The sequence below is a fragment of the Triticum urartu genome, chromosome 7, assembly GCF_003073215.2.
Source record: "Triticum urartu cultivar G1812 chromosome 7, Tu2.1, whole genome shotgun sequence".
NCBI lineage: Eukaryota > Viridiplantae > Streptophyta > Magnoliopsida > Poales > Poaceae > Triticum > Triticum urartu.
This window is the reverse complement of record NC_053028.1, coordinates 569,462,600-569,485,348: the sequence shown is the minus strand read 5'-3', so window position 1 is coordinate 569,485,348 and position 22,749 is coordinate 569,462,600. Positions and strand designations below refer to the sequence as shown.

Below are 22,749 nucleotides of genomic sequence, written 5' to 3'. Positions count from 1 at the left end.
TCTGGAACTCCTTGTGACGTCCGGGATCTCATCCGGGACTCCAAACAACTTTCGGGTTACCGTATGCTAATATCTCAACAACCCTAGCGTCACCGAACCTTAAGTGTGTAAACCCTACGGGTTCGGGAGACATGCAGACATGACCGAGACGCCTCTCCGGTCAATAACCGACAGCGGGATCTGGATACCCATGTTGGCTCCCACATGCTCCACGATGATCTCATCGGATGAACCACGATGTCGAGGATTCAATCAATCCGTATACAATTCCCTTTGTCAATCGGTACGTTACTTGCCCGAGACTCGATCGTCGGTATCCCAATACCTCGTTCAATCTCGTTACCGGCAAGTCACTTTACTCGTGCCGTAATGCATGATCCTGTGATTAACCACTTGGTCACATTGAGCTCATTATGATGATGCATTACCGAGCGGGCACAGAGATACCTCTCCATCATACGGAGTGACAAATCCCAGTCTCGATTCGTGCCAACCCAACAGACACTTTCGGAGATACCTGTAATGTACCTTTATAGTCACCCAGTTATGTTGTGACGTTTGGCACACCCAAGGCACTCCTACGGTATCCGGGAGTTGCATAATCTCATGGTCTAAGGAAATGATACTTGACATTCGGAAAAGCTACAGCAAACGAACTACACGATCTTTGAGCTATGCTTAGGATTGGGTCTTGTCCATCACATCATTCTCCTAATGATGTGATGCCGTTATCAATGACATCCAATGTCCATAGTCAGGAAACCATGACTATCTTTTGATCAACGAGCTAGTCAACTAGAGGCTCACTAGGGACGTGTTGTGGTCTATGTATTCACACATGTATTACGATTTCCGGATAACACAATTATAGCATGAATAATAGACAATTATCATGAACAAAGAAATATAATAATAACCATTTTATTATTGCCTCTAGGGCATATTTCCCACATTTCTATCTTGAAAGCTCGTAATTTTGAAATATTCTTTTGTGGTGCCAACAAGTGGTGGTTTTGTGACAATCGAAGGTAGTGGTTGCGTTCCAACACAACATCAGTAACTTCATAATTTTGTATTGCTCTGTCAAATGTAATAACCATCTGAACTTTACAATTGGGTCTTGTTTCAACTCTAAAGGCTCATGATAGGTTTGCCCTTTCCTTTTTCTAATGCCCTCATTGGAACAAACAATTTTGCGTGAAGTCACCTTTCCATCCAATTTGCTTAAGTTGGTGCATCTTTTCCGCACATCAAAGCCTATGTGACCCCCATATTCTACCCAAAACACCCAAGCCCCATCAAAATCTTTGAATCTCATACCAACTTGAGGTATCCTCTTGCCAAAATTTTCCATTGCACAACATTTCCACAAATGCATAACACCAAATTCTACCAAATTCAAAATGACATGTATAATTAGTGGCGAAGTGATCTAGTTACTAAAAAATACAGGAAGACAAGCACAAATACAAAAACGGAAGCACAGGTAAAAGCATGCTTAACTTAGAGGTTCTTTGGGGTCGAGCTTTAGAAAAAGAAGGTGCACCTTATTGATATAAATAGTTTATCATTTTATTAAGTCAGTATGCCACATTCTACCACAAAGAATCTAACCAACGTCAACTAGCGAATGATTGATTTGTTCCTACAACTCTTCTTACCTTTGAGTTGTGGTGTAAGGTCTCTCCCAATGCTTGGCTCTTAACACGATTTCATAAACAAAATACATATGTGGCACGAAAATTAAAGGAGAAAGAGAAAGGAAACTCGTACGTAAGTGGAAATATTTCTCTATGCAATGCAATTAATCCTTGGATTCTATGCGGCTTTAGTCCATATTTCTCTCTCTTTTATTTGCACAATTGTTCAAAAAGAAGTGTTGAGATGTAAAAATAATCATTGAATTTGAATAAGTGCAACATCACTTAGATACAACACTTATGAGATAATGATTGGGCAATTGTCTTTAAAAAATCAATACATTTTTCTTCTTCATCTAAAATGAGTTTGTTTAGTCTATCTACTCCTTCCGTTTCTAAATATAAGTATTTTTAGAGATTTGAATATGAACTACGTATGAATGTATATAGACATATTTTAGAGTGCAGATTCACTCATTTTGCTCCGTATGTAGTTTGTAGTGGAATCTCTAAAATGACATATATTTAGGAACATGGGGAGTATAAAGTATTTTTTTAAGGGATATACTTTTTTAGACAACCTCGCGAAGCTTTTATTAACTGTCATAATGTTTACAGGGATGAAGGAAAAATCTCCAGGGTGACCTAATCAAACATGGCGGCCACCCCCGAGAGAAAGAGCATGCTTCGCTAAATTGCGAGCTTCAAAATTTGAGCTCTTAAATTCACTAATAGTCTATCTATAAAATTAAACGTTGAGAGTCATGAATCTTTTCAAAGTCCATCTCAGCAGCCCAACCCAGCAAGACCGGCCCAAAGCCCCCAGGAAAACCCAACGAGCCAGCGTGGCGCCTACGATCTCTTCCATTGGCCAGGCCACGGCATCACAGCGCGTGGGTCCCATTCATCCCCTCTGTACCCCTCACCGTCAACTTCCACGAACCTTCCTCTCCTTCCCCACGAAGCAAAAAAACCCGAAGCACACGAGTCCGCTATATAACAACCGGCGACCAGAGACCGAGACAAAATAGCATCCCACCCCACCCATGGACACCGACCTCGACCTGGACGCCCTGCTCGCCTCCTTCGCCGGCGAGTCCGCCGCAGTCTCCGAGCTCCTCGCCCCGCCTCCGCTCGATGCGGCGGAGGCGGGGTCGCCGGAGTCGGTGACCTCCCGGTCCAGCCCCGCCGGCGAGGAGGTGCTGTCGGAGATCGAGAGGTTTCTGATGCAGGAGGAGGAGGCGGCGGGGGCGGGGGCGGAGCCGGTGGACGGGATCAGCGTGGACGAGTTCTTGGACGCGCTGTTCGACGGCGCCGAGGAGGGGGGCGAGAAGGGGAACGGGAGTGAGGCTGAGGCTGGGGGCAGCACTGATGGGGACTCTAGGAGGGGGGAAGAGGGGGTGGAGGTGGTGACGCCGGAGACAGAGGTGGAGGTGGTGACGCCCGAGACGGAGGTGGATGGCGACGATCCCATCAGCAAGAAGAAGATGAGGTATGCCAATTTTGTAATTTGTCGCAGGATATATCGTCTGTCATCTAAAATTGGGCACTTTCGTTTATCTTGTTTGCCCGTAGAACATAGAATTTACATCCAGCTTAAGGATCAATTGTCTGAAGGGTCGTTGTCATACTTAACCTAATTCGTACTACTACTAAAATGCACAAAATTGTACTGTACTAACAAACTCTTAAGCTTTCAGAGATGTGTTGTTCCGTATGGTGAATGTTACTCAACTGGAAGAAATTTTAAGTACATGAGGGCACTATTTTTTTAAAATATAATTGCATAACTTGTCGGTTGACATGTGGGGTTTGACCTTGGCTAAAAGCGCCATATTTTGTACATCTCTTGGTTAACCGGAATGTTATTTTGTCTTGCTGAAAGAATCGTCTTAGAGTCAAAAAATTCTTAACCAGATGAGAACTATCCAGTATTATGTTTGAGAAGTAGGGATGTTTGTTTTCTCAATTGCAAGGCTATTTGGGAGCTGGGATGTATAGCCTCTTACAAGTTGCATTTTTGGTGATTTTTCAGGCAAATGAGGAATAGGGATTCTGCCATGAAGTCCAGGGAGAGGAAGAAGTCATATGTGAAGGACTTGGAGACGAGGAGCAAGTATCTCGAGGCAGAGTGTCGCCGCCTCAGCTACGCACTTCAGTGCTGCGCAGCTGAGAACATGGCACTGCGCCAGAACATGTTGAAGGATAGGCCTATTGGTGCTCACACAGCCATGCAGGAGTCTGCCGTACTTTCGGGTAAGATGCTGATGGTTTTCACCACAAGTTGTATGAATAAAATTCTATTGCTGATGGTTTTCATTGCTCAACCGTGCTGACAAACAACTAGTGCATTACTGTCTGGACTGCAAGTATCTCCAACGTTGGCTTGTGCTCATGTAACTTGAAATTGTTAATATGTCCATTTAAGCTTTTTGGGTTATGCAACCCTCTTGCTCTCAGAAATCTAGTTTCCTTTGGTGATATCTGATCGTTTACATTAATTGAAAATAATCAGAACTTAGCGAGCTTGATGGCTCACAGCTCGTCATTCACATAGAGTTTGCATGAAATGCGACCTGGATTACTTGCTCGCAGAAACTTCAGCTGTGCTAAATGTAATTGTTTTCATTTTGCAGAAACCCTGCCGCTGGTTTCCCTGCTTTGGCTAGTGAGCATCGTGTGCCTATTCCTAACGCCCGGTCTACCCAACCGAAGCCTGGCGGCTCCAAGGAGAGCCGAAAGAGGTCTCACAATGGTAGCCGGAAAGCCAAGCAGTGATCAACCAGAGACCTTGGAGCTTCTACTCCATGGAAGGCGCTGGAGGGGCACAAGGGAGAGGATCAAGCTAGATACTCCGCCATTGCGTGCAGCTGCCGCTTGCTAGACTAGTGCCGGCTTATTCGCAAGTTTCCAGTATGTAGTGTAGTTAGCAATGAATGTCTATTATGTGTTCTCTTGCTGCCACCGTGGCTTTATCCATGACTATCTTTCTGCTCTCTCTGTTCCCTTTGTTCTATGATCATCTAATCAGATGCTAGTTTTGAAACCTGGCTTTGTCTATCTCTCTGGGTTTATGTAACTATGTGAATCCTATTTTGTTTGCCAATGCCAGAATGACGTTGATGTCAAATTCAAACCATAGAAAGTTCACGGGTGAAGTCACAAGTGAAAGGCCACTAATACTCCAGTGTAGTTGTCAAAATTACAGTAACGGGGTTGAAGTCACAAGTGAAAGGCCACTAATACTCCAGTGTAGTTGTCAAAATTACAGTAACGGCAAGCAGCTAGTACAAGTGCAGTACTGTAGTGTTTTCCTGTTTTGGGGGGTAGGAAAATCTCCTATATGGTTCATTTTGTGTATATAATAACGATCTTGCAAGAAAAATACAATAACGATAGTTAGTTGATCACCAGTTCCAACCTTCTGAAAACGGCATGTTTATTAGATTCATTTCCCTTTGGTAATGTTCCTCTTCTCATTCAAAGGTCTTTCCCCTGTCTCTTATGACGAAAGATTATGTGGATGGACTGATTTGTTTGCAGGTCATTTCTAGAGAAAGCCTAGTCCCTCTCTCTATATTTCATTTTCTCCATTTATCTTCTATTTATGCACACGAACCCTATTTTAACTCCAATTTCACATCATAATAATTCAAACTTTAATGTTCCTACCCAACACAATACAGATCCATATATTTTTTCTGAACCATGCAAGAGAATTGCACGTGTTATATTAGATGAGGAAAATGAGTACATCACTTTTCACAACCAACAAAACAGAAAACGGCGGAAAGAAAGACCAAGCTACATGCTGAACTACTAAATTCATAATTATGAAAAGCACTTGTATAAGTCAAACACTAACGATGAATTATCGTCATCCTCAAGAAATTCATCAACATACTACCCCAACAATGAATCCTCATAATATCCCTCCAATATCATTGAACTTCAATTTTATTACTCATCTAAACATCATATATTTACAAAAAAATGAGAAGACATTTCGCCCAACACCTTCAAGGTGTCAATGGGGGGCGGCCTTTCGGAGCTATGTGGGGGAGGATGGGAGAGGTGACAACACGCTCGCGGTGGCGTGAGGAGCGGCGTCGAGGATGGGAACATGCAACAGGTGGGGCTCGTTAGAGATCGCTAGGCACCGGATCTCAAGTTGTTGTCCTGGGTGCGCGGCGGGAGATGTCAGATTGAGCGGTAGCTGTCATCGTGTCGAAGAAGAGTCACACTGGGAGAGTGTGGCACAGGAGGCTGGGGGGGGGGGTATAGGAATATAGTTGGTGAGTTTGAGACCTCACAAAGATTTGCATGGCCTGGAGCTTCCATGAGCCCAACCTACAACTTGTTTGGTTGGAGTCCTGAATAGTCAAGCACTAGTCAGGTTTGGAGCACCTGGTATATTCATTAGCCTGGATAAAATACCAGGCAAATTCATTAGCCTGCACCAGGCGTTCTAGATCGGTCACCTAGCTCCAGAGTGGGAATGTAATACTACTTTTCCCGTGCGGGCCAGCGGATATATATACAGACGGACAAAGAGATAATTGTTATGCAAGGCAAGACACTAGCATGTCAAGTGCTCCATCATCAAGAGACACACTCATCTCCAACATCATACATATAAGGTGAAACTTCTCCATTACACATGTCTACTTTGCTCTCTCAAGGGAAACAACATGAAAATCAAGTATTAGGTCCAATCCAAATACCCACACAACACTTGTGCAATGCCCGCATATCTGCATATGATCTAGATCACACCTACATCTCTCCATATGCTCTAGATAACACCTGCATCGACTCATTAGATGCGCCAGCAGGTAACCCGTCTCCATTTGATTAATCCTCATCTGTAGTCTAGGTAGAAGGATGCCCTCATCAATCTTCGAGTGAAGAGCAAGGGCCCGGAGGAAGCTATGAAGCTGGTGCTGATGAAGTTCTCACCAACCGTAGAGGTTAGTGAAATTATCCTTTTTGAGTTTTTGTTCCAGTATGTTTCAATGGTGCTGATGAAGTTGGTGCTGACCAAGTTGCTGAAGAAGACTCGACATGCCACAAAGGTTTCGACGATATCATGGAGGCCCGCCGGGTTAGCTACTAAGGACATCAAGCCAAAAGCAAAGATCTATCCCGACGTGTAGATGTCAAATTGTTGGGGAACGCAGTAATTTAAAAAAAAAATCCTACGCACACGCAAGATCTATCATGGTGATGCATAGCAACGAGAGGGAAGAGTGTTGTCCACGTACCCTCGTAGACCGTAAGCGGAAGCGCTATGACAACGCGGCTGATGTAGTCGTACGTCTTCACGATCCGACCGATCCTAGTACCGAAAGTACGGCACCTCCGCGATCTGCACACGTTCGGCTCGGTGACGTCCCACGAACTCTCGATCCAGCTGAGTGTCGAGGGAGAGCTTCCTCAGCACGACGGCGTGATGACGGTGATGATGAAGCTACTGGAACATGGCTTCGCCTAAGCATTGCAATGATATGACCGAGGTGGATTGTGGTGGAGGGGGCACCGCACACGGCTAAGACAATTGTAAACTTGTGTGTCTATGGGGTGCCCCCCCTCCCCTGTATATAAAGGAGTGGAGGAGGGGGAGGGGCCGGCCCTCTATAGCGTGCCCAAGGGAGTCCTACTCCCACCGGGAGTAGGATTCCCCCCTTCCCTAGTTGGATTAGGAGAGTAAGGAAGGGGGAGAGAGGGGGAAAGGAAAGGGGGGGGGGCGGCCCCCCACCCAATTCGGATTGGGATTGGGGTGGGGGCCTCCTAGGCTCCCTTCTCCTCTCTCCCACTATGGCCCAATAAGGTCCATATACTTCCCGGGGGGTTCCGGTAACCTCCCGGTACTCCGATATATTCCCGAACTCACCCGAAACCATTCCAATGTCCAAACATAGGCTTCCAATATATAGATCTTTATGTCTCGACCATTTCGAGACTCCTCGTCATGCCCGTGATCACATCTGGGACTCCGAACAACCTTCGGTACATCAAAACACATAAACTCATAATACCGATCGTCACCGAACATTAAGCGTGCGGACCCTACGGGTTCGAGAACTATGTAGACATGACCGAGACATGTCTCCGGTCAATAACCAATAGCGGAACATGGATGCTCATATTGGTTCCTACATATTATACAAAGATCTTTATCGATCAAACCGCATAACAACATACGTTGTTCCCTTTGTCATCGGTATGTTACTTGCCCGAGATTCGATCGTCGGTATCTCAATACCTAGTTCAATCTCGTTACCGGCAAGTCTCTTTACTCGTTCCATAATGCAACATCCCGTAACTAACCCATTAGTCACATTGCTTGCAAGGCTTATAGTGATGTGCATTACAGAGAGGGCCCAGAGATACCTTTTCGATACACGGAGTGACAAATCCTAATCTCGATCTATGCCAACTCAACAAACACCATCGGAGACACCTGTAGAGCATCTTTATAGTCACCCAGTTACGTTGTGACATTTGATAGCACACTAAGTGTTCCTCCGGTATTCGGGAGTTGCATAATCTCATGGTCATAGGAACATGTATAAGTTATGGAGAAAGCAATAGCAGTAAACTAAACGATCATTGTGCTAAGCTAACGGATGGGTCAAGTCAATCACATCATTCTCTAATGATGTGATCCCGTTCATCAAATGACAACTCTTTGTCCATGGCTAGGAAACTTAACCATCTTTGATTAACGAGCTAGTCAAGTAGAGGCATACTAGTGACACTCTATTTGTCTATGTATTCACACATGTACTAAGTTTCCGGTTAGTACAATTCTAGCATGAATAATAAACATTTATCATGATATAAGGAAATATAAATAACAACTTTATTATTGCCTCTAGGGCATATTTCCTTCAGTCTCCCACTTGCACCAGAGTCAATAATCTAGATTACATTGTGATGATTCTAACACCCATTGAGTCTTGGTGCTGATCATGTTTTGCTCGTGAGAGAGGCTTAGTCAACGGGTCTGCAACATTCAGATCCGTATGTATCTTGCAAATCTCTATGTCTCCCTCCTTGACTTGATTGCGGATGGAATTGAAGCGTCTCTTGATGTGCTTGGTTCTCTTGTGAAATCTGGATTCCTTTGCCAAGGCAATTGCACGAGTATTGTCACAAAAGATTTTCATTGGACCTGATGCACTAGGTATGACACCTAGATCGGATATGAACTCCTTCATCCAGACTCCTTCATTTGCTGCTTCCAAAGCAGCTATGTACTCCGCTTCACATGTAGATCCCGCCACGACGCTCTGCTAGGAACTGCACCAACTGACAGCTCCACCATTTAATAAAAATACATATCCGGTTTGTGACTTAGAGTCATCCGAATCAGTGTCAAAGCTTGCATCGACGTAACCGTTTACGATGAGCTCTTTGTCACCTCCATAAACGAGAAACATATCCTTAGTCCTTTTCAGGTATTTCAGGATGTTCTTGACCGCTGTCCAGTGATCCACTCCTAGATTACTTTGGTACCTCCCTGCCAAACTAATAGCAAGGCACACATCAGGTCTGGTACACAACATTGCATACATGATAGAACCTATGGCTGAAGCATAGGGAATGACTTTCATTTTCTCTCTATCTTCTGCAGTGGTCGGGCATTGAGTCTGACTCAACTTCACACCTTGAAACACAGGCAAGAACCCTTTGTTTGCTTGACCCATTTTGAACTTTTTCAAAACTTTATCAAGGTATGTGCTTTGTGAAAGTCCAATTCAGCGTCTTGATCTATCTCTGTAGATCTTGATGCCCAATATATAAGCAGCTTCACCGAGGTCTTTCATGGAAAAATTCTTATTCAAGTATCCTTTTACGTTATTCAAAAATTTAGTATTATTTCCGATCAGCAATATGTCATCCACATATAATATCAGAAATGCTACAGAGCTCCCACTCACTTTCTTGTAAATACAGGCTTCTCCAAAAGTCTGTATAAAACCATATGCTTTGATCACACTATCAAAGCGTGTATTCCAACTCCGAGAGGCTTGCACCAGTCCATAAATGGATCGCCGGAGCTTGCACACTTTGTTAGCACCTTTTGGATCGACAAAACCTTCTGGTTGCATCATATACAACTCTGCTTTAAGATATCCATTAAGGAATGCAGTTTTGACATCCATTTGCCAAATTTCATAATCATAAAATGCGGTAATTACTAACATGATTCAGACGGACTTAAGCATCGCTACAGGTGAGAAGGTCTCATCGTAGTCAACTCCTTGAACTTGTTGAAAACCTTTTGCAACAAGTCGAGCTTTGTAGACAGTAACATTACCGTCAGCGTCAGTCTTCTTCTTGAAGATCCATTTATTCTATATGGCCTGCCGATCATCGGGCAAGTCAACCAAAGTCCACACTTTGTTCTCATACATGGATCCCATCTTAGATTTCATGGCCTCAAGCCATTTTGCGGAATCTGGGCTCATATCGCTTCCTCATAGTTCATAGGTTCGTCATGGTCAAGTAACATGACCTCCAGAACAGGATTACCGTACCACTCTGGTGCGGATCTTACTCTGGTTGACCTAGGAGGTTCGGTAGTAACTTGATCAGAAGTTTCATGATCATCATCATTAGCTTCCTCAATTACTGGTGTAGGAATCACTGGAACTGATTTCTGTGATGAACTACTTTCCAATAAGGGAGCAGGTACTGTTACCTCATCAAGTTCTACTTTCCTCCCACTCACTTCTTTCGAGAGAAACTCCTTCTCTAGAAAGGATACATTCTTAGCAATGAATATATTGCCTTCGGATCTGTGATAGAAGCTGTACCCAACAGTCTCCTTTGGGCATCCTATGAAGACACATTTCTATGATTTGGGTTCGAGCTTACCAGGTTGAAGCTTTTTCACATAAGCATCGCAGCCCCAAACTTTAAGAAACGACAACTTGGGTTTCTTGCCAAACCACAGTTCATAAGGTGTCGTCTTAACGGATTTCGATGGTTCCCTATTTAATGTGAATGCAGTCGTCTCTAAAGTATAACCCCAAAATGATAGCGGTAAATCAGTGAGAGACATCATATATCGCACCATATCTAATAAAGTGTGGTTACGATGTTCGGACACACCATTATGTTGTGGTGTTCCAGGTGGCGTGAGTTGCGAAACTATTCCGCATTGTTTCAAATGAAGACCAAACTCATAACTCAAATATTCACCTCCACGATCAGATCGTAGAAACTTAATTTTCTTGTTACGATGATTTTCCACTTTACTCTGAAATTCTTTGAACTTTTCAAATGTTTCAGACTTATCTTTCATCAAGTAGATATACCCATATCTGCTCAAATCATCTGTGAGGGTAAGAAAATAACGATACCCGCCGCGAGCATCAATACTCATTGGACCACATACATCAGTATGTATTATTTCCAACAAGTCTGTTGCTCGCTCCATTGTTCCGGAGAACGGAGTCTTAGTCATCTTGCCCATGAGGCATGGTTCGCAAGCATCAAGTGATTCATAATCAAGTGATTCCAAAAGCCCATCAGCATGGAGTTTCTTCATGCGCTTTACACCAATATGACCTAAATGACAGTGCCACAAATAAGTTGCACTATCATTATTAATCTTATATCTTTTGGCTTCAATACTATGAACATGTGTATCACTACTATCAAGATTTAGTAAAAATAGACCACTCATCAAGGGTGCATGACCATAAAAGATATTACTCATATAAATAGAACAACCATTATTCTCTGATTTAAATGAATAACCATCTCGCATCAAACAAGATCCAGATATAATGTTCATGCTCAATGCTGGCACCAAATAACAATTATTTAGGTTTAATACTAATCCCAAAGGTAGATGTAGAGGTAGCATGCCGACGGCGATCACATCGACTTTGTAACCATTTCCCACGCGCATCGTCACCTCGTCCTTAGCCAATCTCCCCTTAATCCGTAGCCCCTGTTTTGAGTTGCAAATATTAGCAACTGAACCAGTATCAAATACCCAGGTGCTACTGCAAGCATTAGTAAGGTACACATCAATAACATGTATATCAAATATACCTTTCACTTTGCCATCCTTCTTCTCCACCAAATACTAGGGGCAGTTCCGCTTCCAGTGACCAGTCCCTTTGCAGTAGAAGCACTCAGTCTCAGGCTTAGGTCCAGACTTGGGCTTCTTCACTTGAGCAGCAACTTGCTTGCCGTTCTTCTTAAAGTCCCCCTTCTTCCCTTTACCTTTTTTCTGGAAACTGGTGGTCTTGTTGACCATCAACACTTGATGCTCCTTCTTGATTTCTACCTCCGCAGCCTTTAGCATTGCGAAGAGCTCGGGAATCGTCTTATCCATCCCTTGCATATTATAGTTCATCACGAAGCTCTTGTAGCTTGGTGGTAGTGATTGAAGAACTCTATCAATGACACTATCATCAGGTAGATTAACTCCCAGTTGAGTCAAGTGGTTGTGGTACCCAGACATTCTGAGTATATGTTCACTGACAGAACTATTCTCCTCCATTTTGCAGTTGTAGAACTTATTGGAGACTTCATATCTCTCAATTCGGGCATTTGCTTGAAATATTAACTTCAACTCCTGGAACATCTCATATGCTCCATGACATTCAAAACATCGTTGAAGTCCCAGTTCTAATCCGTAAAACATGGCACACTGAACTATCGAGTAGTCATCAGCTTTGCTCTGCCAGGTGTTCATAACATCTGGCGTTGCTCCTGCAGCGGGTTTGTCACCTAGCGGTGCTTCCAGGACGTAATTCTTCTGTGCAGCAATGAGGATAATCCTCAAGTTACGGACCCAGTCCGTGTAGTTGCTACCATCATCTTTCAACTTAGCTTTCTCTAGGAACGCATTAAAATTCAACGGAACAACAGCATGGGCCATCTATCTACAACAAGATAGACATGCAAAATACTATTAGGTACTAAGTTCATGATAAATTAAAGTTCAATTAATCAAATTACTTAAGAACTCCCACTTAGATAGACATCCCTCTAATCATCTAAGTTATCATGTGATCCATATCAACTAAACCATGTCTGATCATCACGTGAGATGGAGTAGTTTTCAATGGTGAACATCAGTATGTTGATCCTATCTACTATATGATTCACGCTTGACCTTTCGGTCTCAGTGTTCCGAGGCCATATCTGCATATGCTAGGCTCGTCAAGTTTAACCCGGGTATTCCGCGTGTGCAAAACTGGCTTGCACCCATTGTATGTGAACGTAGAGCTTATCACACCCGATCATCACGTGGTGTCTCGGCACGACGAACTGTAGCAACGGTGCATACTCAGGGAGAACACTTGTACCTTGAAATTTAGTGAGAGATCATCTTATAGTGCTACCGTCGAACTAAGCAAAATAAGATGCATAAAATATAAACATCACATGCAATCAATATAAGTGATATGATATGGCCATCATCATCTTGTGCCTTTGATCTCCATCTCCAAAGCACTGTCATGATCACCATCGTCACTGGCTTGACACCTTGATCTCCATCGAAGCATCGTTGTCGTCTCGCCAACTATTGCTTCTACGACTATCGCTGCCGCTTAGTGATAAAGTAAAGCAATTACATGGCGATTGCATTTCATACAATAAAGCGACAACCATATGGCTCCTGCCAATTGCCGACAACTCTGTTACAAAACATGATCATGTCATACAATAAAATTTAGCATCATGTCTTGACCATATCACATCACAACATTCCCTGCAAAAACAAGTTAGACGTCCTCTACTTTGGATTAGGAAAGGAAGGAAGGGGCAGAGAGGGGGGGGGGAAGGAAAGGGGGGGGCAGCCCCAACCCAATTTGGATTGGGCATGGGGGGGGGGCGCCCCCCCCTAGGCTCCCTTCTCCACTCTCCCACTATGGCCCAATAAGTCCCGTATACTTCCCGGGGGTTCCAATAACCTCCCAGTACTCTGGTATATTCCCGAACTCACCCGGAACCATTCCGATGTCCAAACATAGGCTTCCAATATATAGATCTTTATGTCTCGACCATTTCGAGACTCCTCGTCATGCCCGTGATCACATCTGGGACTCCGAACAACCTTCGGTACATCAAAACACATAAACTCATAATACCGATCGTCACTGAACGTTAAGCGTGCGGACCCTACGGGTTCGAGAACTATGTAGACATGACCGAGACATGTCTCCGGTCAATAAACAATAGCGTGCGGACCCTACAAAGATCTTTATCAGTTAAACCACATAACAACATACATTGTTCCCTTTGTCATCAGTATGTTACTTGCTCGAGATTCGATCATCGGTATCTCAATACCTAGCTCAATCTCGTTACCGGGAAGTCCCTTTACTCGTTCCTTAATGCATCATCCCGCAACTAACTCATTAGTCACATTGCTTGCAAGGCTTATAGTGATGTGCATTATCGAGAGGGCCTAGAGGTACCTCTCCGATACACAGAGTGACAAATCCTAATCTCGATCTATGCCAACTCAACAAACACCATCGGAGACACCTGTAGAGCATCTTTATAGTCACCCAGTTACGTTGTGACGTTTGATAGCACACTAAGTGTTCCTCCGGTATTCGGGAGTTGCATAATCTCATAGTCATAGGAACATGTATAAGTCATGGAGAAAGCAATAACAGTAAACTAAACGATCATTGTGCTAAGATAACGGATGGGTCAAGTAAATCACATCATTCTCTAATGATGTGATCCCGTTCATCAAATGACAAATCTTTGTCCATGGCTAGGAAACTTAACCATCTTTGATTGACGAGCTAGTCAAGTAGAGGCATACTAGTGACACTCTGTTTGTCTATGTATTCACACATGTACTAAGTTTCCAATTAGTACAATTCTAGCATGAATAATAAACATTTATCATGATATAAGGAAATATAAATAACAACTTTATTATTGCCTCTAGGGCATATTTCCTTCAAAAATAGTTGAAGGATCCCATCTAGATCTTGGTCCTGGCCAATGCAACCCATTGCATCACTGACGAAGTGAAATCCGGCGGACCCTTCGATGGAGTGTTGTGACTAGATGGAAAGGACAAACGGGGGACTAGGAGAACAGATTACCTAGGTTTGGGCCCTCACTTTGGAGGTAAAATGGTGAATCAATGGGTGATGGTAGGTATGCGATTGGTTGCCCTTATCGACAAGCCCTGCCCAGGCTTATAAAGGATACCTGGAGTCTAGGGTTTGCAAGAGTCCTAGCCAATCTAAGGCGGTGAAGGAATTCCTAGCCAATCTAATCCTCCTAGGATGTCGGCTTCCTTGTCTTGGGATCCAAGTACTCCGGGTCCTTCCTTCTAGCGAGCCCACGTTCCGGGATAACGATGGCACAAGGCGTGTACCGACCGGGGGGGGGGGGCTCGGCTGGCCTGATGGGTCGGCTTCATGTAGCACGAGGCACCCCGGGGCCATGACACCATCAATGTCACACTAAAATAATAGAGAAAACGTGTACTCCCTCCTTCCATCTATATAGGGCCTAATGCGCTTTTCAAGACCGCCTTTGACTATTGATAAGATTAACAATACTCCCTCCGTCTAGGTGAATAAGTCATTTTAGGTTGTGCACCGTGACCAAGATGAAGGGGAAAACAAGAGAATTTAATTTTATTTGCTAATTGATAGCATTACATGCAATGCTCTAACCACTACATGTCGTGTTTGGTAGTCTCAAGTCATTGAAAGCATGCACGTCCCACATCTCTTATTGGTTGATATGTCAACAAATAAGAAACGAGGTGGGAGTTAATGCATCGGGCTTAAGTGTTTCGGGATTATTTGGTTTTCGTAAGGTGACTTATACACCTAGACAGAGGAAGTACTGTTGGGAATGCAATAATTTCAAAAAAAATTCTACGCACACGCAAGATCTGTCATGGTGATGCATAGCAATGAGAGGGGAAGAGTGTTGTCTACGTACCCTCGTAGACCGTAAGAGGAAGCGTTATGACAACGCGGTTGATGTACTCATACGTCTTCACGATCCGACCGATCCTAGTACCGAAAGTACGACACCTCTGTGATCTGCACACGTTCAGCTCGGTGACGTCCCATGAACTCTTGATCCAGCTGAGTGTCGAGGGAGAGCTTTCGTCAGCACGACGGCGTGATGACGGTGATGATGAAGCTACCGACGCAGGGTATCGCCTAAGCACTGCAACGATATGACCAAGGTGGATTATGGTGGAGGGGGGCACCGCACATGGCTAAGACAATGTTAACTTGTTTGTCTATGGGGTGCCTCCCTCCCCCGTATATAAAGGAGTGGAGGAGGGGGGAGGGCCGGCCCTCTATGGCGTGCCCTGGAGGAGTCCTACTCCCACCGGAGTAGGATTCCCCCCTTCCCTAGTTGGACTAGGAGAGAAGGAAGGGGGAGAGAGGGAGGAAGGAAAGGGGGCGCCGCCCCCCTACTACCTCTTGAGCACTACGTTGGTTTTCCCTTGAAGAGGAAAGGGTGATGCAGCAAAGTAGCGTAAGTATTTCCCTTAGTTTTTGAGAACCAAGGTATCAATCCAGTAGGAGACTACACGCAAGTCACCTCGCACCTACACAAACAAATAAGAACCTCGCAACCAATGCGATAAAGGGGTTGTCAGTCCCTTCACGATCACTTACGAGAGTGAGATCTGATAGAGATAACAAGATAAATATTTTTGGTATTTTTATGATATAGATTGGAAAATAAAGATTGCAAAATAAAATAGATTGGAAACTTATATGATGGAAAATAGACCCAGGGCCATAGGTTTCACTAGTGGCTTCTCTCAAGATAGCATAAATATTTCGGTGGGTAAACAAATTACTGTCGAGCAATTGATAGAAAAGTGCATAATTATGAGAATATCTAGGCATGATCATGCATATAGGCATCACGTCCACGACAAGTAGACCGAAACGATTCTGCATCTACTACTATTACTCCACACATCGACTGCTATCCAACATGCATCTAGAGTATTAAGTTCAGAAGAACAGAGTAACGCATTAGGCAAGATGACATGATGTAGAGGAATAAACTCAAGCAATATGATATAAACCCCATCTTTTTATCCTCGATGGCAACAATACAATACATGCCTTGCTGCTCCTACTATCTGTAACACCCTCGATGCGGCTATATCTCCTACGTGTCGAAGCACGACTTAGAGGCATAACCGCATTGAAAGCTATGTCGCAAGTAAGGTAATCTTCACAACAACCCATGTAAAAAAATAGAAGGGGAAAAGATACATAGTTGGCTCACACTCGCCACGTCACACAAATACAAGAATAACATTACATTCATCCAATACACTCATGGTCCGACTACGGTACCAAAATAAAGATCAACCCCCACATGCGACACGATCCCTGATCGCCCCAACTGGGCACCACTACTGATCATCTGGGAAAGACACATAGTAACGATGAGAGTCTTCATTGAACTCCCACTTGAGCTCAAGCGCATCGTCTGGAACGGTATCATCAGTCCCTGCATCTGGTTTGGAAGTAAACTATGAGTCACGGGGACTCAGCAATCTCGCACCCTCGCGATCAAGACTATTTGAGCTTATAGGTAAGACAAGGTATGATGTGGAGCTGCAGCAAGCGACTAGCATATATGGTGGCTAACCTATTCGCAAAAGAGAGCGAGAAGAGAAGACAAAAGCACGGTCGAACAACTATGATCAAGAAGTGATCCTAGAACAACCTACTTCAAGCATTACTCCAACACCGTGTTCACTTCCCGGACTCCGCGGAGAAGAGACCATCACGGTTACACACGCGGTTGATGCATTTTAATTAAGTTAAGTTTCATGTTATCTACAACCGGACATTAACAAATTCCCATCTGCCCATAACCGCGGGCACGGCTTTCGAAAGTTCAAATCCCTGCAGGGGAGTCCCAACTTAGCCCATCACAAGCTCTCACGGTCAACGAAGGATATTCCTTCTCCCAAGACAATCCGATCAGACTTGGCATCCCGGTTACAAGACATCCTCGACAATGGTAAAACAGGTCCAGCAACACCGCCCGAATGTGTCGACAAATCCCGATAAGAGCTGCACATATCTCGTTCTCAGGGCACACTCAGATGAGACTAGCTACGAGTAAAACCAACCCTCAAGTTTCCCCGAGGTGGCCCCGCAGGCAGCTCAGTCGGACCAACACTCAGAGGAGCACTAGCCCAGGGGGGGTTTAAATAAAGATGACCCTCGGGCTCCGGAAACCCAAGGGAAAAAGAGGCTAGGTGGCAAAAGGTAAAACCAAGGTTGGGCATTGCTGGAGGAGTTTTATTCAAGGCGAACTGTCAAGGGGTTCCCATTATAACCCAACCGTGTAAGGAATGCAAAATCCGGGAACATAACACCGATATGACGGAAACTAGGGCGGCAAGAGTGGAACAAAACACCAGGCATAAGGCCGAGCCTTCCACCCTTTACCAAGTATATTGATGCATTAAGATAACAAGATAATATTGTGATATCCCAACAATAAACAATGTTCCAACAAGGAACGGTCTCCAATCTTCACCTGCAACTAGCAACGCTATAAGAGTGACTGAGCAAAGCGGTAACATAGCCAAACAAGGGTTTGCTAGGACATGGTGGGTTAGAGGTTTGACATGGCAATTTGGGAGGCATGGTAAGCAAGTGGTAGGTATTGTAACATAGGCATAGCAAAAGAGCGAGCATCTAGCAAGCAAAGATAGAAGTGATTTCGAGGGTATGGTCATCTTGCCTGCAAAGTTATCAGAGTTGACTTGATCCTCGTAAGCGAACTCAAAGGGCTCCTCCTTCATGAAATCATCTCTCGTCTCTACCCAAACAAGAACAACAAGCAAAAAGGAACACAATCAACCATGTGCAATGCTCAAACAACATGATGCAAACATGGTATGATATGCGGGATGCGGTATGTGATGCATATGCAAGATTTGACAAGGAATGATTGAACCTGGCCTCAACTTGGAAATCCAAGAGTGCCACTGGAAAGGTGAGGTGATTTCGGTTTAAATCGATATAAAGATCACCGGAATCAGATGCACGGTTTGGAAATGGCAAGCAAAACAAATATGGCACCGGTCTGCGATAATCAGCAAGTGACCAACTAAATGCATCAAGATAAATATGCTACAGAACTCAAACATGACAAAAAAAATACATGGCATGCATCCACTCATGATTCTTAACAAAAGATGAACACTGATCTACGGCTAATTCATCCATTAACAGATTCAAACAAGCATGGCAAAAGTGCAAATGATAACAGGTTTCAGACTTAGTGAAATTAACACAAGTCTGGAATTTATCATCAGGAAACAAACTTTAGAGCATGAAAACTACATGCTACATGAACTTAGCATGGCAAGGCAAGGCATGTCATGAAGCTACTCAAAGCACTTAACAAAAGTCCCTTAGTGACCTTGAGCCAAAAGGGATCATAAAATACAATTGCAAGCATGTGAACATAGCAAAAACACAAATAGATTCAGGAAAAACTGGAGCATGCAAAACTGTTAACGAGTAGGCATGTTTACGAGCTCGATGCACTCACTACAGAGCATAGCATGACAAACTAAGCATACGCTCATCAAGAAGACATAGCATAGAAGCTAGACATGGCAAGAACAACAACATAGTATGCACGGATCAAAAGCAACATCCTCGGCAAAATTGCTAAACATGTAAACAATCTGCCAGGATCATCTTATAGCAAAAGTAGAGCTCGATTCACTCAATCTAGGGTGCTCCATAAATGCAAAAAAAGACATGGATGGATAGAGCACAACAATATTAACAAAACATCCTTACTGATCATCCTCAAAAGAGGCACGGATCACTAGGAAACAACATGAACATATGGCATAACAACAAAATCAGGACAAGGACTTAGTGAAATTCTAAGTCCCTGAAATGAGCATCAACGATTACACTACTTTGCAAGCTTGTGCTAGTCACCACAAATATCACAAAAATACATGGCAAGCACCTCTGTAAAGATGGCATGGCATATAACAAAACACATGTAGAGCTCTGGATCATAGCATGCACACATTAATCATGGCAAAAATGACAAAAGGCTATTTGCTGAAACAGATCTGACAAATTCATCACATAGCCCTCTTCCAACAGCATTCTGGGCATCAAGAGCAGCTCAAATGAAAATGATGCAATGAGATGAAATTATGTACTCGTCGAGACGAACATTTTGATATGCTAAACGCACGAATCGGAGCTATGAATGCAGAGTTATGGCATGCCAAAAATTGCATAAAATATCTGAGAACTAGGGTTAGGGTCAACCGAAAACGGATCTAGATCCAGAACGGGATCCGGACACTGTAGCAGGGCGCGGACTTCGAGGCGCTCGCCGGGTTCACTGATCGCCGGAGTTGCCGATGGAGCTCGCCGGAGTTGCAGGGACGCGGTGGCCGGCCGGGATTGACGAGGGGCGGCGAGGACGGCGGAGGAGACCGGGCGGCGCGGCGCTCGGCGAGGTGGCGGCGGCGACCAGCGACTGGAGACGACGCTGGTGCGCGGTGAGGCGGCAGAGGCGGCCGGCGGCGAGGTAGAATAGGGCGGCGGCAGCCGGGCTCGGGCGGCGCGCGAGGAGCCAGGCGGAGGGGAGGCTGTGGCCCGGTCGGGCGTGGGGAAAGGCCGGCGCTGGGCCTGCGGGCCCGCGTCGGTGGGAGGCGGTGAAGCGGTCCCCCCGGGATAGGTGGCGAAGCGTGGTTGGGCGGCGGTGGCGGCAGACGTTGTCCGGCGCGGGCCGGACACGTCCAGTGCACGGAGGAGGGAAAAATTAGGGTTTCGGCGGAAGAAGACCCGTGATTTGGGAATGGGGGTCTATTTATAGGCATAGAGGGAGCTAGGGAGCTCCAAATGAGGTGCGGTATTCGGCCACGTGATCGTAATCGAACGCTCTAGACGATGGAGGGGTTTTTGGTGGGTTTTGGGCCAGTTTGGAGAGGTGTTGGGCTGCAACACACACGAGGCCTTTTTGGTCCCTCGGTTAACCGTTGGAGTATCAAACGCAGTCCAAATGGCACGAAACTTGACAGGCGGTCTACCGGTAGTAAACCAAGGCCACATGGCAAGTCTCGGTCCAATCTGGAAATGTTTAACCCCCACACACGAAAAGAGGTAGAAAGGACCACCGGAGGACATAGGAGCGCCGGAATGCAAAACGGACAACGGGGAAAATGCTCGGATGCATGAGACGAGCACGTATGCGAATGCAATGCACATGATGACATGATATGAGATGCATGACAAAGACAACAACACACGGAGACAATAACCCGACAGCGGAGAAATAAAATAACTTAGTGCCGGAAACGACAAGAGTTGGGATACATATAAGGTAAATTACATCCGGGGTGTTACAACACTCCACCACTACGAAAGGATCTCGTCCCGAGATCTAGGACTGGAAAAACTCTGGGTAGTCAGAACGGAGGTGATCCTCGCGTTCCCAGGTGGCTTCACGGTCGGAATGGTGTGACCACTTGACTTTGAGGAATTTGGTTGACTTGTTGCGAGTCTTGCGCTCAGTTTCTTCAAGAATAGCAACTGGGTGCTCACGATAAGAAAGGTCTTCTTGGAGAACAATGTCTTCGAAGTTGACGGTGCGGTCAGGGGTCTTGAAGCACTTGCGGAGCTGAGAGACATGGAACACGTCGTGCACATTTGCAAAGTTGGAAGGAAGCTCGAGTTGATAGGCGAGATCACCTCTCTTGCTGACGATCTTGAAAGGACCCATGTATCTAGGGGCAAGCTTCCCTTTGATACCGAAGCGACGAGTACCTTTCATTGGAGAGACGCGGAGGTAAACATGGTCTCCGATCTCGAAAGCAAAATCACGATGCTTACTATCATAGTAGCTCTTCTGGCGCGATTGCGCTGCTTTGAGGTTATCACGAATGACTTTGCACATCTCTTCTACCTCTGTGATCAAGTCATTGCCAAGAAGTTGACGTTCACCAGTCTCTGTCCAGTTAAGAGGAGTACGACACTTCCTGCCATAGAGAATTTCAAATGGGGCCTTGCCCGAACTCGCTTGAAATCTGTTGTTGTAGGAAAACTCGGCATATGGAAGACAATCTTCCCACTTCATACCGAAAGAGATAACGCAAGCCCTGAGCATATCTTCAAGAATCTGATTGACACGCTCGACTTGGCCACTAGTTTGGGGATGAAAAGCTGTGCTGAAACAGATGTTGGTGCCCATGGCCTTCTGAAAAGAATCCCAAAACCTCAAGGTGAAGATGATGCCACGATCTGAAGAAATCAACTGCGGAATACCATGCAGAGAGACAATACGAGAGGTATAAAGCTCCGCCAATTGAGCTGCAGTGATAGACTATTTGATAGGCAGAAAGTGAGCCACTTTAGTGAGTTTGTCGATGACAACGAATATAGCATCATTGCCACACTTGGACTTTGGAAATCCAGTCACGAAGTCCATCTCAATGTGGTCAAACTTCCATTCTGGAATGGCAAGAGGTTGGAGGAGACCAGCTGGTCGTTGGTGTTCTGCCTTCACTCTTCTGCAGACATCACATTCATTCACGAACTGAGCAATCTCGCGCTTTATTCGAGTCCACCAATACGCCCGCTTTAGGTCATGGTACATCTTTGTACTTCCAGGGTGGATAGAGAGGAGTGAATTGTGAGCCTCGTTCATAATGACTTTACGAAGGTCACCTTTAGGCACAACAATGTGATCCTCGAAGAATAGAGTATCCTTGTCATCAAGGCGATAGCACTTGTACTTAGGTTGACTCTTGGCAATCCCAATCTTCACCTTCTTCACCATAGCATCAAGAAGTTGAGCCTCGTGAATCTGATCTTCCAAAGTAGGAGAGACTTGAAGGTTGGCGAGGAAACCTTGAGGAACAACTTGTAGATTGAGTTTGCGGAAAGCTTCACAAAGCTCGGGTGGGTAAGGCTTGAGAATCAGACTGTTGCAGTAAGCCTTCCTGCTCAATGCGTCAGCAATTACATTGGCCTTGCCTGGAGTATATTCGATACTCGGATTATACTCTTGAATCATTTCGACCCAATGAGTCTGCCTGAGGTTGAGA

At 44.8% G+C, this 22,749-nt stretch overlaps 1 protein-coding gene across 1 annotated transcript; it reads left to right on the top strand.

The window, feature by feature from the left end:
* The first annotated feature begins 2,624 nt into the window (after positions 1–2,624).
* On the top strand, positions 2,625–4,686 carry LOC125521314 (bZIP transcription factor 50). Its single transcript, XM_048686371.1, has 3 exons — positions 2,625–3,132; positions 3,676–3,896; positions 4,277–4,686. The coding sequence occupies exons 1-3, from the start codon at positions 2,687–2,689 to the stop codon at positions 4,522–4,524; spliced, it is 915 nt and encodes a 304-aa protein (XP_048542328.1). The 5' UTR covers positions 2,625–2,686; the 3' UTR covers positions 4,525–4,686.
* The last annotated feature ends 18,063 nt before the right edge of the window (positions 4,687–22,749 follow it).